A 14,516-nucleotide genomic window follows, 5' to 3' on the forward strand; every position below is an offset into this window, starting at 1 on the left:
AATTATGCACTACAATGTATCAGGTAAAAAATGGCCTAGTTCTTGACTATCTCATTAACCTTTTCGCGAAAACAAATGTCGTTCATGACTATCAAACCAGACAGGCTGAGCATAATCTTTCACCAGCTAAGTCAAATACAAATTTTGGTAATAAATATTTTTCGTTAAGAAGTGCAATGGCTTGGAACAAATTAACATCTAATAAAAAAACTTTGAATCTATAAAGTGTTTCAAATTATAAAAATCATTAATGATTTTGACATGAGAAAAGTATGAACACATACATAGCTACATGAAAAATCGTTTTATTTCTTCCATAAAAATCAAAACCTCTGAACAAAAAGGCTTTTGACAAACATGACGCAGCTATACTCCTTAAGTGGATGCATGTTTCACCTATATTACAACATGCTACTTTGATGTATACTTTGGGCTAATGGTTATTAATCAAGTTTAATGAAAGGCGACATAAAGAGCGAACTATATTATTAAAATCCGCTTTTGCACGACTACAGTCTCTCAAGGGCGAAGGATTTATTTTGCGTTAAGCTTGTGTGATTAAACGACTATTACGGCAAAATGAGTTTAAATCAGTGGTTAAATACTGCTTTACGTCTTAGTTCATGTTAAAAGGAGGTCTGGGTTAAATTGTTAAATAAATATTCGTGATAGAAATTTATATATGCAGGCATTGATCTGAGACTTGAAAGCTTCAAAATTTGGTATCAAACCTACAAGACAAAAATAATAATCTGAATAATTGTGATGGGTATGAACATTATCATGCATAATTAAGTAACTTGCATGCAACTTGCCTGTATTACCTTCAATATTTTGTTTATATTTTACACAAATACAAAAGGTATCAATAATTTAATTGATTGCATACACTCAGTTTATCAAATATAAAACTAAACGACGCAAAGACGAAAAATAATCCAAAAAAATAATTTTAATTTTTTATCGTTTTCTTACACTGGTAAGAAACTCGGAAATAACGTACGAAACATATATATAATTAAACTGAGACGATATATACCTCCATATGCATGAACAAGGCTGTCATCTTAAACACGTGTTTCGACCATCAGACAGCACACGTTAAATTCCAAGATATTTGGAAAATGATCTATTGTGCATGCATGGGCTTTTTATCAACTTTAGGAAAAGCAGATTTGTGTATATCAAACATGCCATGCGCGTCTACATTCATCACTTTCCGGACTAGAACTTGCTTTGTTTAATTGTCTGGGCGAAATCGGAAAAGCGAGCTTTCTCAGTTTCTCTTAGTTGCGTAAGTTCTCGTGTCAGTTAGTTTTTCATAAAAGAGAAAATCCGCAACAGCCCCAAAATTCTGTGATAGAATACCAGCGCTGCAGTGATTTGCAAAGCTCTATTAGGGGTTTACCACATGCATATTTCCAATCAATTTGGCATTTGAAAACATAGATATATTCTAAATATTGAGAATAATATAGGTTATTTTATTTTATATTATATGCACAGATATGAATTGATAAATTAAATTAATGAAAAAGGCTTCTCGACCAAAAGGCTTTCTATATCCAACTCTTCTGACGAATGCCATTAGCTCGAACGTCGAGAAGTATTTCGTCTCTTTTATATTAGTGTGTGAAGTTTAATAAAAAAGACGTGTATTTATACCATTAGATTAGTTGCACGCGACATTCCTTCTGACTATTTGAATCACGTGTTATTTAATTAGTTACATTTTAGTCAAATAACATTGTACAACCAAATTTTTTGTTTAGAATCGGACATTAGTTAAATAATTAATTTAGATCAGTAAATTCACGTTTTACATCGATTACAATTTGTTACAATTAAAAGTCTACAATCTTTCAATTTTTAGTATACCAAGTTTTAATTTTTGTATGTTAATGTGAAAAATATGGAGTGATTATACAATTAATATCTTTACTATTCGTTTACTTTGGTTTTACTGTATTTTAGTTTTTTACTGATGTAGCTATTTTATTTTTTACAAGCAAAGAAATTCTATCATCAATTACATTAAATTAGTGTGTATACCTAAAATTAGAACATCATGTTAGCAATTTATAGGTTAGTTTACAAAACAACTCAGATCACTTTAAGACAATTAAACATGCGTTGATACCGTCAAATTACATTCTAAGGTAAAATTATATTGTATACCAGATATGTATAACAGTAACATATAATAATAAAATATGTATAACATAGTGTACGAAGTACTTACACCAAATCTTTTTCGTCAATGTTGGACAAATCTTTTTGGGCAAAGCTCCAGTTAGAACTGACTGGTGATGCGTTATTTCTGTTACGATCAGGTGTAACACCAATCACAACAGAAATGTTTTCCTAGAGGAGCGGTCGTAATGTGAGTTATGCATGCAGAGAGAAAAACAAAACACGAGAATATTACGCAAATATTTTTATATAACATGGGGGTAATTTGAACGAATACAAATATAGCTGTAAGGGAATTGGATGGAATTCAGGAGACGTAGGCTATTCTTCCCAGATTAGACCTTAAGATCGGCAAGGAAGGTAGGGAAGGAAGGTAGGGAAGACGGTAGGGGAGGAGGGTTAGGGAGGAAGGCAGGGAAGACGGTAGGGGAGGAGGGTTGGGGAGGACGGCATGCAGGAAATGGAGGGAAAGACGGTATAGGGAGGATGTCAGGAAAGGAAGGCTGGGGCTAGAGGATGGCAGGGGTGGACGGCGGGGAATGGAGGGAAAAACGGCAGGGAAGGAGGGCAGGGAAGAAAGGCTGGGCTCGAAGATGGCAGGGGAGGACGGCTAGGGCTGGAGGACGGCATGCAGGTAAGGGAGAGAAAGACGGCAAGGAAGGAGGGCAAGGCAGGACGGCAGGAAGAGGTCAGTTTTCCCGAGACTACTTTTTAACGGCAACACAAGAAGATAAAGTAGCCATAGATGTTGCATAGAAAACGAGTCAGAATAAACTATGTCCATGGAAAATGACCCTTAAAATTGATTTATGCCACAAAGTTCACTTATTTCTTAGAGAATTTGGTACAAAATTATATTACAGTCTCTGGCTCAAGAAATATCGGCACAACTTAGTGGAATATAAAATATACCTCATCCCTCTTCAACGTATCATCGAGAACTGATTTAGCTTGACTCAGTGATAATCCAGCTAAACTCACATTACCAATGCACAGGAGAAGATCACCAGTATGAACTATAAACCAAAAATTCAGAAATAATGCATGAAAAACATTGTATTATTATTATTATAGTAAATTCACACTTTTCAGCTCGTAGTGCATGCAATTTTTAGTGTGATTCAGTGCAGTGTTTGCAATTTTTGTAAAACAAGACGCCTACTCAGGCGATCACTCGGACTACAGTTATTTCGTAGTAACATGGCATGTTCGTGACACCCGCGCAAGAAACGATCCAAGGAAAATTTCGATTGGTTCGAAGACTTCGTGCCGCCCACGCGTGATTTTTGCAAACTCGCGACGCAAAAGAAAAAACCGAGCCCATTTTACAACTCGGTCTACCTACGGTAGTCCGAGTAATGATCTTCAGAAATTACCAGGCTACAACTGTAAAGCGTCTCAATTCAAACGAAAAGTAAAGTAACGGATATTTACGAAGGATAAATCGAATTTAATGATTTATATAATTCTTGTGTAAGTAAGAAAGAGGATTTAACTTCGTAATGATGTTTTTCTCCAGTTCTTAAGTAACAGCAAATAATTTCAAAATGAAAATTAGCGATCAAAATCAAACTCAGTTGGACGATGAAAGACAAAAAGAAGCAAATATAAACTATAACTATAAAATATAAACGAGGCTTTGATGCGTGTATGAGACAATAAGATTGTCCAATTCCGACCGGCAATTTTCAACACACGATTTGATTATTTATTAATTCCTAGCCATTATGACATTGTTAGAAAGCTACAGTAAATTGAAACTTGCCTTTCGAGGGGAATTCCTGACGTATTTTATAGCTCACGTGTGCGGCGGGCTTTATGTTTTTTTGAGACATGCTTTATGTCAAAAATTAATTATGGCTTACTATTTCCGCCGCTGAGTCCGCCATTATCTCTAACAACAATTCTTCCCTCAATTTCGTCCAAGATGAGAATATGCATTTCGCTCTAAACATTAATTGGAAAGTAAAATTTGTCAACTGAAAATATCCAATTGAGAATTCTTGCTAAAAATTCTCATTCTCAGACGAGAATTTATAGTACACGTTACAGGAAACTCAACAAAACAACATTGCGAGGAAGATCATGCATGCATGATTATGAAATTATATAGCTGAATTATTATGGGACATTACTATAATCTTTGATAATTTTAGAGATTTTTAAAAGAAGTTCATGTTTGTATTGTGATGTGGGTATATGTTGACGACTATAAATGTTCGTTATACCACAAATTCTGCAATGGGAACTTCTTGGAACAACGGACCCCGAGGTGAGGAAGAGGCTGGCTCTTCCGAAAAGTAAATTCCGATCACCCCCTCCCCTCTCCTCCACTCAATAAATGTTTGTTACAGTGTTTGAGGGGTGTTTTCCAAGTGTAGAATGGCTTACCTTACTAACTACGACAGATTTTGGTTCCCGACCACTCAACGTCTTTTCGTTGAACTATACACAGTAATGATACACATTAGAAATTATAATTCACTGCTGAGAAAACTATCGTCGAGGATATATTTTACCGCGATGTTTTCAGGAGGATTATTCCTCTGCGTGGGTTCATTTTGTTGGCTTTGATCCTTCTTGCTTGAACGCTTCTTCTTAACTTTGCTGTAAATATGGGCACTGAGAAAAAATAAAAACAATAAATAAAAAAATATCGACAACCAGGTGTACACTTGACATTCGCGTCCGCCAGTGATGTGTTCCTAACAGCTGTTTAATACATGGCCCAAAAACTGTGGTATTGAAAGAGGTGCATTGATCACAACAGTAACACCTGTTTAATTGTCTCGTTCTATTTTGTATATAAGTATAAATTTAGGCTCGTTTAAACGTGTAAAAAGCCTACGCCTTTTGTGGTTAAACCGTTAGTACAGTTTGAACTACAGACGCGATCACGAATCACGTTTTCAGGCCACCTCAAATGCTTGATCTGCATGTATACATGGACTAAGCCTTTAGTTCGCTCCAGGCAAACCTGTATGTCAGTCCAGTGCAGTCAGTTGTATAGGCATGTTCTAGGTTTTGTGTTAGTCCTTAGTTACCTTGTTGTCCTTTCATCATCACTATTAAAAACTGGGGCAGATGCAGTTGTAGGAACAGGTCTTGGATTCACATCTGGCTCCACTGTCACTATAGAAGAAACACAAATATTTTAAGCACTTCAATTTAATAAAACAAATTATGCAGACGATTATTAAAGAGATTGTTTTCTGCGAGGAACAATCTATTTTAAGACTGAAGATTGATTGGAATAACTTGAAGTACAGTCCACTATTCTGTGCTTATCAAGATGGAGCTAGCGCGAATGACAATACTGGTTGTTAAACGGGGAGTTTTTTAGAGTGTCGCAACAACAGCTAACCTGGTTCAGTGTCCGCAGGTTTCTTTGTCGGAGAAGAGGGATTACTGGCGCTGACAATTGCAAAACCTTTAGAACGGCTAAATTCAACGAATTCTTTTGCTTCCTAGAAATCATAAAGCAACACAGAGATTGAACAACTTTTCTCGATCCGCATTTGGGTAGTTTCACATTCCACTGCCCTTTTTGAGAAGTTGATGTTTATTATAATGTCAATATGTCACTGGTGTGACGTCATAACATGGGATACGAATATTTAACACACGTTTTGACGAACATGCATAAAAATAGCATAATAGCACAAAAAATTTGTAGATGAATTTTTTAATGTACGGTACCTTGCATGGTCTTAGTATCATGTCAAATTCTTTTGTAGTCTTGAGAAGTTGAACGGCCTAAAAACACACAAACACTGGTCAGTGAAATCAATTTACTTGTAAAGAGACATAAATATGTCACAATACGCAATCACTTTGGCACTTTCTTCGGAAGTAGCGAGAAAAAAACTTCTCCGCCCCCCCCCCCTCGGTGTGTTTAATCTCGAACTCAACTCATTCTTTGTGCTGATGTTTTTACACAGTACATGTCTCACATCAACAAAGCAAAAATCGATTCCTTTACTGTACCTCGGAATATTTGATATTTGAGAAGTTTTTCTTGTTTAGCATCATAATTTGATCCCCAACCTGGAAGATGAAAACATAAATTCTTTACAAACAGTATCTAAAGTATCACAGAGGACCTAATTGGACAGAGGTCTCACTCAGCCAAAAAGTGTAACGCGCTGCCAAAAGCTTACCCAGTGCGCGTTTGAGAACATTCAAATAACTCAAGATGGAATTTTCGATAAACCTTTCATGAAGGAGACTTTCGTTTCGCGTTTCACCTCAGTTTCTACGCTACCATGATGGTGTGCAGTATGTCGACAATTCTTTTCGTCATGAATGACATGAACTTGTACACGCCAAACATGATTTCTAATCTATATTGTACTCGGTGTCACCGGTATGGTATAACACATTTTATGAAAGAAAGACTCACCATGACGCCAACACGTTCTGCCAGTGAACCCTGCGTCACATGGATGACAAAAACACCATATTTTGTCGGAATGCCATTGCGGACGCTGATAACAAAACAAATCAGGATTTGAACAAGGTCAAAAAAACATAATACTGTAGGTGTACCAAGACATCTCACATACAGTTCATGAAAATTACACTGGAAGTTTTTTCAAAATCCATACTATGGAAATTTTCTATACGCATATGCATACTTTTTCCACACTATATCCATACTATATTACTACTATATCTATAGTATATCAATTTCGATAGCAGTCGGGTGCCATGTGAACGGGGCCCAAGCAGAGTTGCAAAAAGAGTTCAACTTTCCTCCGGTAGGATTTCAAGTTTTGAAAACCTTCCTCAAAATGACGTTACGTCACTGAGTCAAGTGGCATCACCAGCATAAAGAATTATTTGGTTTTTGGTACATGCATGTGATCAATTAGAGTGTTCAACTTTGAACCTTCCTCTCAAACCTCATTCAAAGCAAAACTTCCTCCGGGTGGTACACGCGTACCCGCAGCTTTTTTGCAACTCTGGGCCTAAGTTGTCAGTATGTTATCACGTGGAACATATTTGTACAGTACATTATGTTAGAACAAACTATACAACGAACCCCCGATCCTTGAAACAAGTTATAATTATAACAGCAATTATTCAGGGAGCCATCACATCGCAAAAGCGGTTTTTCAGTTGGGGCCTAACAACCAGACGTAATTATTGCAATTGTCACTATTTTAGTCTGATTCAGGAGTCTCAGATCATATTTGGACTGTATATTTGAACACAGTAATGCTATATATTAGGTGGAAAGTGAACTAACCTACAGCCAAGACCTTGTGGTCCAACAATAAACTTGACCTGTTTATCAGTTTCTCGCATGTGCAGCACAGGGGACTGAGAACGAACTAAAGTCAACTGACTGACTATGTGATTCTATATGAAAGAATAGGATTGAATTTTTTCTCAGATAATCTAATGCAGACTCTAAACGGATAAGCAGCCAATCGCACTACGCGATATATCAATGTGTTTTAGGAATGACACTGTATACTTTCTCAGAGTATACGACATTTGATATTAATGCATGTTGGGCAATTTTTCTTTGATATAAAATTTTAGCGCGCAAAAATTTAGACGAACGGGCAAAAGTATTTGCCATTTTGTTGGACATCAGAGTACATCACAGTACTAACATAGCTATACTTCTCAGGGTACAGACTTCTTGTATGTTTAGCGGTTGCAGTTAGTTCATTAGTATTTTCAGTTTAATAAGTTTAGTAAAAACATTCATGCACAAGTAACGCATCGTACCAAAACGCCAGGGTTGTATCGGAACACGTTTTCTTTTCCGTCCAGAGTGTTCCAGATCAAATTGCCATTCCTGAAAACAAAAAATACGCGTCTTTGAAGGCCCAATTACACAGCAGGGATGCAGAGTATGGTCCATAATAAGATAGAAACATAACAATAAATTCCAAGAGACTCGTTTCATGTGGAAAAGTTTCCTACTTTGTGCATGTACACCTCATAACTACATTACATTAATCATTTAGGGGAATAGCGGTAGATCAGGCCCAAGACCTCCCTCTCCCCCTATGCACACCCCGGTACTGAGACACCCTTGATCCAATATACATGGTGTTCGAGGCTATTCTCTATGGTTAAGAAATATGGTGTGGAATTGAGTTTTTGGCCTAAAAATTACTTATCGTTCTTAAAAAACAGAAAGTTCTTACACTCGTTCAGGATATTTTCTGGCACCTTAAAAATGAAAAGAAAAAAAGCAGTATAAATACAGGATTATTGGAAAGCTGATTCAATTTTGTTACTGTGAAAGTTGATTGACTTTTTGTTGCATGGTAGTTTCAAATGCACTTTCAGGACAGGGTAAAATTATTTGCTTTATAATAGAGTACACGCTGGTAATATTACCAGTACCTTAGACTTGAAATATACCAGTACCTTAGACTTGAAATATACCAGTACCTAGACTTGAAATTTGACAGGAGAAATACATATGAGGCAGGCACTCACTTCTGACTTTGAGTCTGAGGTTACGTCTGGTTCTCATGAGATTGACAACTTCACTATGAGTTGATTCAGTTATCATAAAACCATTGATAAGCAATATCTCGTCACCAGGCTGAAATAAATTATCATTATTCATTTTAAGGTACTGACATTGTCCGGGGGTTGAGAAAGCTAAGGTAATGCATTATATAGGAGGTCAAAATTTGAGCCTGGTCTCTGCTGTACGTTGTCGTAAGCAGTCTAATCAAAGTGGTGTTTATACGGTATTTAAATGTATACAGCCTTTTCAAAAAATCCCCACCATGCACCAATTCTCGACGCTAGTCAACCACGCTTCTTACCGCTGTTAAAATTTCCAAGCTTAAGACTTTACACGATAACACTCATCATTGAACACCAAATTCGGGCAAGGTTTGGTAAAATGAAAGGTAGGGGGAAAGATATTCATAGATTTATGATACAAATGCCTTTATATGCCAGGCTAGAACCCCTAGTTAAAAAACTTTTTAGTGAATACTACATAAAATAGGATAAAATTTACCTTCAGTCCAGCAATGTCCGATCTTGACCCGCGAATAACTGACGAAATATAGACACCAACACCATGTTCCTTTCCTGGCAACAACAAAATGCAACTTGTTAATATTCAGTTCGTAAATCAACGAGGTTTGCCAGAGTTTTACCTCCTCTTATTCCAAAACCAAGAGACTCTGTTGCAACCCTTCTTATCTTGACTATTCGTATTCCTTCGCTGTTGAGATAAAAAATAGCAATAAAAAGAAACAACAATAAACTAGGGGTTATAAAAATTATTTGAAGTTTAAGATTTAAGCGCGTTAAAACTCGCAAGATTTGCTCCGATTTCTTGTTTTATATGAACAATTAATTACATGCTTTGAGATTTAGCAAACACTTATGTGACCATTGTGACGCCCATAAGATGTCATGAAAATGGCGTAAAAACGCCATAAATGTATGTGAAATATTCAAACTATGAAGACAATATTGTAAATTATATAGTCAGCATAATGCCGATAATGGTCAACACTAAACATACCTCGGAGGCAAGGGAATTTTTGACATAAAATCATCATAGTCATCAACTGCCACAAGAGATCTAAAATTTGTAAACAATTGTTTGTAAACAATCGACATGATATGAATCACCAAATTGTTAATCTCTCCAGTTTTCATTCATAACTCAGGTTTAATTCATATTAATATCGAAGAAAAACGTAACATTCCTTGTCTCCAGGACGGAGTTTGAATTCGCATCTACCATTTATTAATGTATCCTATATTTGACCAGGGAGAAGACAGGGTGTATATATAATGTACCATAGGGATATAATGTACACTGTTTATGGATTAATATGTTATATGTGTAGATATGTTATATTTGTAGAACAGTAGGTTTCCCAACTCTGAGATATTTCAACGTTCCAATGAAGATTTTTCCACGATTCGGAGGTAGGAGCACCCCTCGCTATACCCCAGTCTACAAAAAAACTATAACAACAGTAATTCTTATTAACTTACCCAACTTCATCAAATAGGATGTGTCTCTTGGGTGTATTAATAATAGGCAACAGATCCGCGATTAACTTGTCAACATTTCGAACGCTGCAATCAATAAAACAAATATAAGTTTGAAAAGAGTAATGTACATCAATTTTAATTTTTGACTTTTATTTAGGCAACAAATACTGTGAATAAAAACATTTAGTTCGTTATTCGAACTCTATAGTCTAAGTCATGCATGATTGTTGCCAACATGCACAAATTCACCCGGTAACTTCCATACGCACAAAGGAAACCATATTAATTTTGTAAAATTCTAAACTGACGTTCAACGATCATACATAGCTACTGATAAAATACATAGGCTACGCAACCTGGAATCAGTTGTATAAAAGACTATTAACTTTCAACTGTAGTTAAGGACAGAATTGGCCAATCAGAGTAGCGTATTTCTGAGTTAGCTAGGATTTAACCCAGCAAAATGTAGTTAAATAGTCTTATACAACCAGCCCCAAGTTAACAGAATTGAATGTAAATGTGTTAGCATGAAATTGTAAATCAGTTTTGAGTAAGTTTTCCATGCGTATAAAAAAACACGCATGAGTGGAAAGCAGATATTAGACTGACTTCATTTTTACTTGTACATTGTACAATCACCTTCAAATGATTTTTTTACAATGACGTGCAAGCAACCGATAGAATATATGCACAGGATTTAGCCTCCTCCCCCTTGCTCTGCCGCCGTGCCTTGCAGGCTCTCTGCCTTTTTCGATCAAGCTGTTATGTTTTATGTTTTTAAGTGACAGTTTGTCACGCTAGCAACACAGGATTTGCTGTGATTTGTCGTTTTAGTTCTACCCAGGTGATTCAGCGAAAAAAGCAGCCTACATGTAAACTCGCTAAAAATTCAGAAGTTTTTAAACCTTAACGTGCAATGCCTAGTGTCAAAATATGTAGAAAAACGCGATAGTAGAAATCATTTTCCAGCTAGGTCTAAACGTCAGATATGTTTCGTTGAAAATATTTTTCATGTTATAGTTAACGTTATCAAACACTGTATGTGGGAATAGGTGGGGGTAATTAAACATATCTTACATAAAGTAGACGTAAAACATAGGGATAATATAATACATTATCGACCGCTGGAGGCTCTTGAAGATGACTGTGGACACGCATTCACTGAAATTGGCGAGTTTTCGGTTTTCGACTTTTCCTTTTTTCATTAACAATGAAAAACACAATTGACTTCGAAACATATTAAAAAAAAAACACAAGAAACGAAGATAAAATCATCGAAACAGGCAAGGGAAGGTCCTTCACTCGTTGACTCCTGATATACAGTAATTGTTTGTGTGTGGAAAGAACTTTTAAATGATGAAGGTAAAACTTCAAAGTTTAGAAAAAGCTCGCATGATTCCGCAAATCATGCAAGAAAAACAAAACAAACTTTATCCTGAACTTTAACATTAGAGTTGTTTACAATATGTTTGAAAGCATGAATGTTGAGTGCTCACCCAATGAAAACGCTGTTTCTTGTGATCACTTTCTTTTAAAAAAGTGTACAGGGGAAATTAGAATGTATGTATTTATTAACTTTATTTTGAAAAAAAGTGATTGAGTGAAATTTTGTGCTGAATGTAATTACTGCATGCAATTTGCTTATAAATTATAATTTGGCCTGTTGGTGTTGAAAAGAGCGAATTGCAAAAAAATTACCATCATGTTTTGTGTCATTCACAGGAAAGTGCATGTGTGAGCAAAAATTATTTTCAGTGTGAACAATTTGAATTGTAGGCTTAGCATGCCAGGAGGCATGAATAGGGAAAAAAATGTGCATGTGTCTGCAAATTAGTGCAAGGTTGTACTGGTTAATTCAACTATAACCCAAACTTGTGTACTGATATCTTATTCTATCCATGCTACATATGACATCATGTATCATAAAGACATCGACACTTGAAGGCATTGGGTTAACAATTGTTGAATTCTATCTTCACTTGATATTAAGAATTTTCAAGCCTCAGTTTGTTGTTATCAACTAAATCCGAAGGCTGAAGTTGCTAGTAACAAACTGATAACTCTTCATATAATATAAAAACAATTCAAAATTTGTTTTATTATTTATGTATTTTTGTTCGGCGGATTGTTTCACATTGTGTTGTTTCACATTGCTTTGTTTTGCGCTCAGGGCATTTCTGTTTGTTTCACATTAATAACTCTATAGCCTAAATACTCATTCAAATTTGACTCATCATTAAAAGAATATCCTAAGTCCCTAGACTTCAACCTCTGTTGTTGTGCTGCTCCCAGGAATTTCATTAGATTAAACATTAGTTACTTAATTTATTCATTATCTTAACCCCTGCTGGTGGGAACACCACAAACTGGTCCTAATTTAGAAATACATTAACTAAAATTGTCAAGTAACATTATGTTAGCAGGGTCTTGATGATAATGCTTTTAATGCGAGATGATTCAACTTCTGTTTCAAATCAACCTAATGAACTACACTAACTTGACTAAAAATATTTGTAATATCTTACTCTAGGAGTTCAAATATTAACCTACAGCTGAAATATTTAATATTAGGATGTATTTTGAACAAAGTTATACCTACCTATTGTATGACTTTAAAGCTTGATAGAAATTCATGGCCTCTTCACTCGAATCTATGCAATTGCTGACCTATTAGAAGACAAAATGCAACTATTTGCTATCTGCACTCCCTGACTCCCATGCAGTTGGTAGCATTTATACTGTAATATAACAACGAAAACACGGTTAAATTATCGTAACCTACTTTCTCTCGAAAGTCTCTTGCATGATTGTACATCTCTTGTTGCCCTGACATGACCATCGGTAGATTTAAAAGCTTGAAATGTTCTGGAAAATCCTAAACAATTACGAACCAACAAATAGCAGTTTTTATTGTTGACATTAAAATTTAGCCTGTTCGCGGGTGTATTGCCACTGATCTCTTTAATATTTGGGAGGCATGCAAACGAGAGAAAAGCTGAAAAAATAAATCAGCAGGATATTCTTCCAAATTTCAAATCATGTATTGACAAAAAATTAGCAGGTGACATGTTGCTGACATTAAAGTCTAACTACGGCCGAATTGAAATTCTACAAAAATTTTAAAAAACGAAGAAGCGAAAAATATAAAAATTTGGTCCGTGAGAGGCTCGAACTCTCGACCTTGGCGTTATCAGCACCACGCTCTGCCGACTGAGCTAACGGACCTTGGCGGCCATGCCACGCAATTTTATTTATTTTAAGGCAGCATAGCAGCCAGAAAGCGTTCAAAAATTAGGAACGCATGTTTATATACTCTATATATTATATAATAGATATAGTATAACATCTAGTGTTATTTATAATCTCCATTACTTTGACACTTTCCCCCTACATATTGCAAAATCATTTCGTAAAGATCGTCCCGCGTTGCGTTTCCAAGTTCGGGATTTTATCCCGAGTTTCGGGAATTTTTCAAGTAGTTGGAATTCTTTGGTGAGTTTGGGATATTTTTTGAAATGCAAATCTCAGGATTAATAGTCAATATTTCGATAAACCTGACCAAAAATCATGTATCACAAATCTAGTTTTCGTCATATAATACTTATTTTGCAGTTCTTTTCAGCTGTATAATTTGATTACTTGTCGCATTTCGCGGCTTATAAAACATTGACGCCCAAGATTTCATATATGTAATACAAGAGGTCAGATTAATCATTACAAGAGGACTGGGAACTATGGGCAGGGAATATCGGGATTTTTTCATAGAGATTGTAAGGGCGTGTTTATATGATCCCGTCTAGCCGGGACGGGATGTTTTCATCCTGCTTAGCCGGGAAACTCGCCTAGGCGGGATGGCGTGTTTATATGGAGTCCATTTTGTTGTGCAGGTTCCTTCGAAGGCATGTTTTATTGTAGAAAACGAATATGCCAATATATACACATGCTCGTAATATATGTTAATCGCAAATCATCCCGGCCAAGCGGGATGGAGTGTTTATATGGCAATTTCTCGTCCCGTCTAAGCGGGATCCCGGCAAGAAGTGCCGGGATCTCGCCTAGGCTGGATGGAAAAGTGGTCATATAAACACTGATTAGTGTTTGTATTACAAGCGGGATCTCGGAAACTGTCCCGTCCCGGCTAGGCGGGATCATATAAACAGGCCCTAAATAACACTAGAGGAGGCGTTGGTATCGGAAACATCAGATAGTTAGTAAGAGAAACATCGGAAAGTGAGTAAGAGAATCATTTACTAACTCTCTTTACGAAGGCCCTCAGGTTGAAACATCGAGAAAAGTCTTAGCCTAAGGCAGTTGTTATACCA

The 14,516-nt window shown here is 36.1% G+C and overlaps 1 protein-coding gene and 1 non-coding gene across 3 annotated transcripts; both read right to left on the bottom strand.

The window, feature by feature from the left end:
- Positions 1-268: 268 nt before the first annotated feature.
- LOC114533780 (harmonin-like) lies at positions 269-13,097 on the bottom strand. Of its 2 annotated transcripts, none has more exons than XM_028555374.1 (21): positions 12,977-13,097; positions 12,794-12,861; positions 10,195-10,278; positions 9,713-9,772; positions 9,339-9,406; positions 9,197-9,270; positions 8,659-8,767; positions 8,361-8,385; positions 7,936-8,005; positions 7,445-7,557; positions 6,596-6,680; positions 6,181-6,240; positions 5,893-5,949; positions 5,558-5,660; positions 5,238-5,325; positions 4,713-4,815; positions 4,585-4,638; positions 4,059-4,140; positions 3,106-3,209; positions 2,243-2,364; positions 269-731 (listed from the first exon to the last, which is right to left on the bottom strand). In XM_028555374.1, the coding sequence occupies exons 1-21, from the start codon at positions 13,031-13,033 to the stop codon at positions 713-715; spliced, it is 1,605 nt and encodes a 534-aa protein (XP_028411175.1). In that variant the 5' UTR covers positions 13,034-13,097; the 3' UTR covers positions 269-712. The 2 variants fall into 2 exon arrangements, with proteins under 2 accessions (XP_028411175.1, XP_028411176.1); XM_028555375.1 differs by lacking the exon at positions 269-731 and adding an exon at positions 956-2,052.
- Positions 13,098-13,346: 249 nt separating this feature from the next.
- Positions 13,347-13,419, bottom strand: Trnai-gau. The gene has a single exon. It is a non-coding gene; the product is annotated as a tRNA-Ile (tRNA).
- Positions 13,420-14,516: the final 1,097 nt, after the last annotated feature.

The sequence above is a fragment of the Dendronephthya gigantea genome, unplaced genomic scaffold (assembly GCF_004324835.1).
Source record: "Dendronephthya gigantea isolate DGI-Jeju-01 unplaced genomic scaffold, DenGig_1.0 000094F, whole genome shotgun sequence".
In the NCBI taxonomy this organism is placed as follows: domain Eukaryota; kingdom Metazoa; phylum Cnidaria; class Anthozoa; order Malacalcyonacea; family Nephtheidae; genus Dendronephthya; species Dendronephthya gigantea.

What these genes read in the sequence shown, in the direction of transcription:
- LOC114533780 (XM_028555374.1), bottom strand. Translation starts at nt 13,033, where the DNA reads ATGGTCATGTCAGGGCAACAAGAGATGTACAATCATGCAAGAGACTTT. An exon ending in GATGATGAAAGGACAACAAG is followed by an intron (nt 4,816 to 5,237) that starts GTAACTAAGGAC and finishes ATTTTTTCTCAG; the next exon opens with TGCCCATATTTACAGCAAAG. An exon ending in AATCTGTCGTAGTTAGTAAG is followed by an intron (nt 4,141 to 4,584) that starts GTAAGCCATTCT and finishes ATTAATGTTTAG; the next exon opens with AGCGAAATGCATATTCTCAT.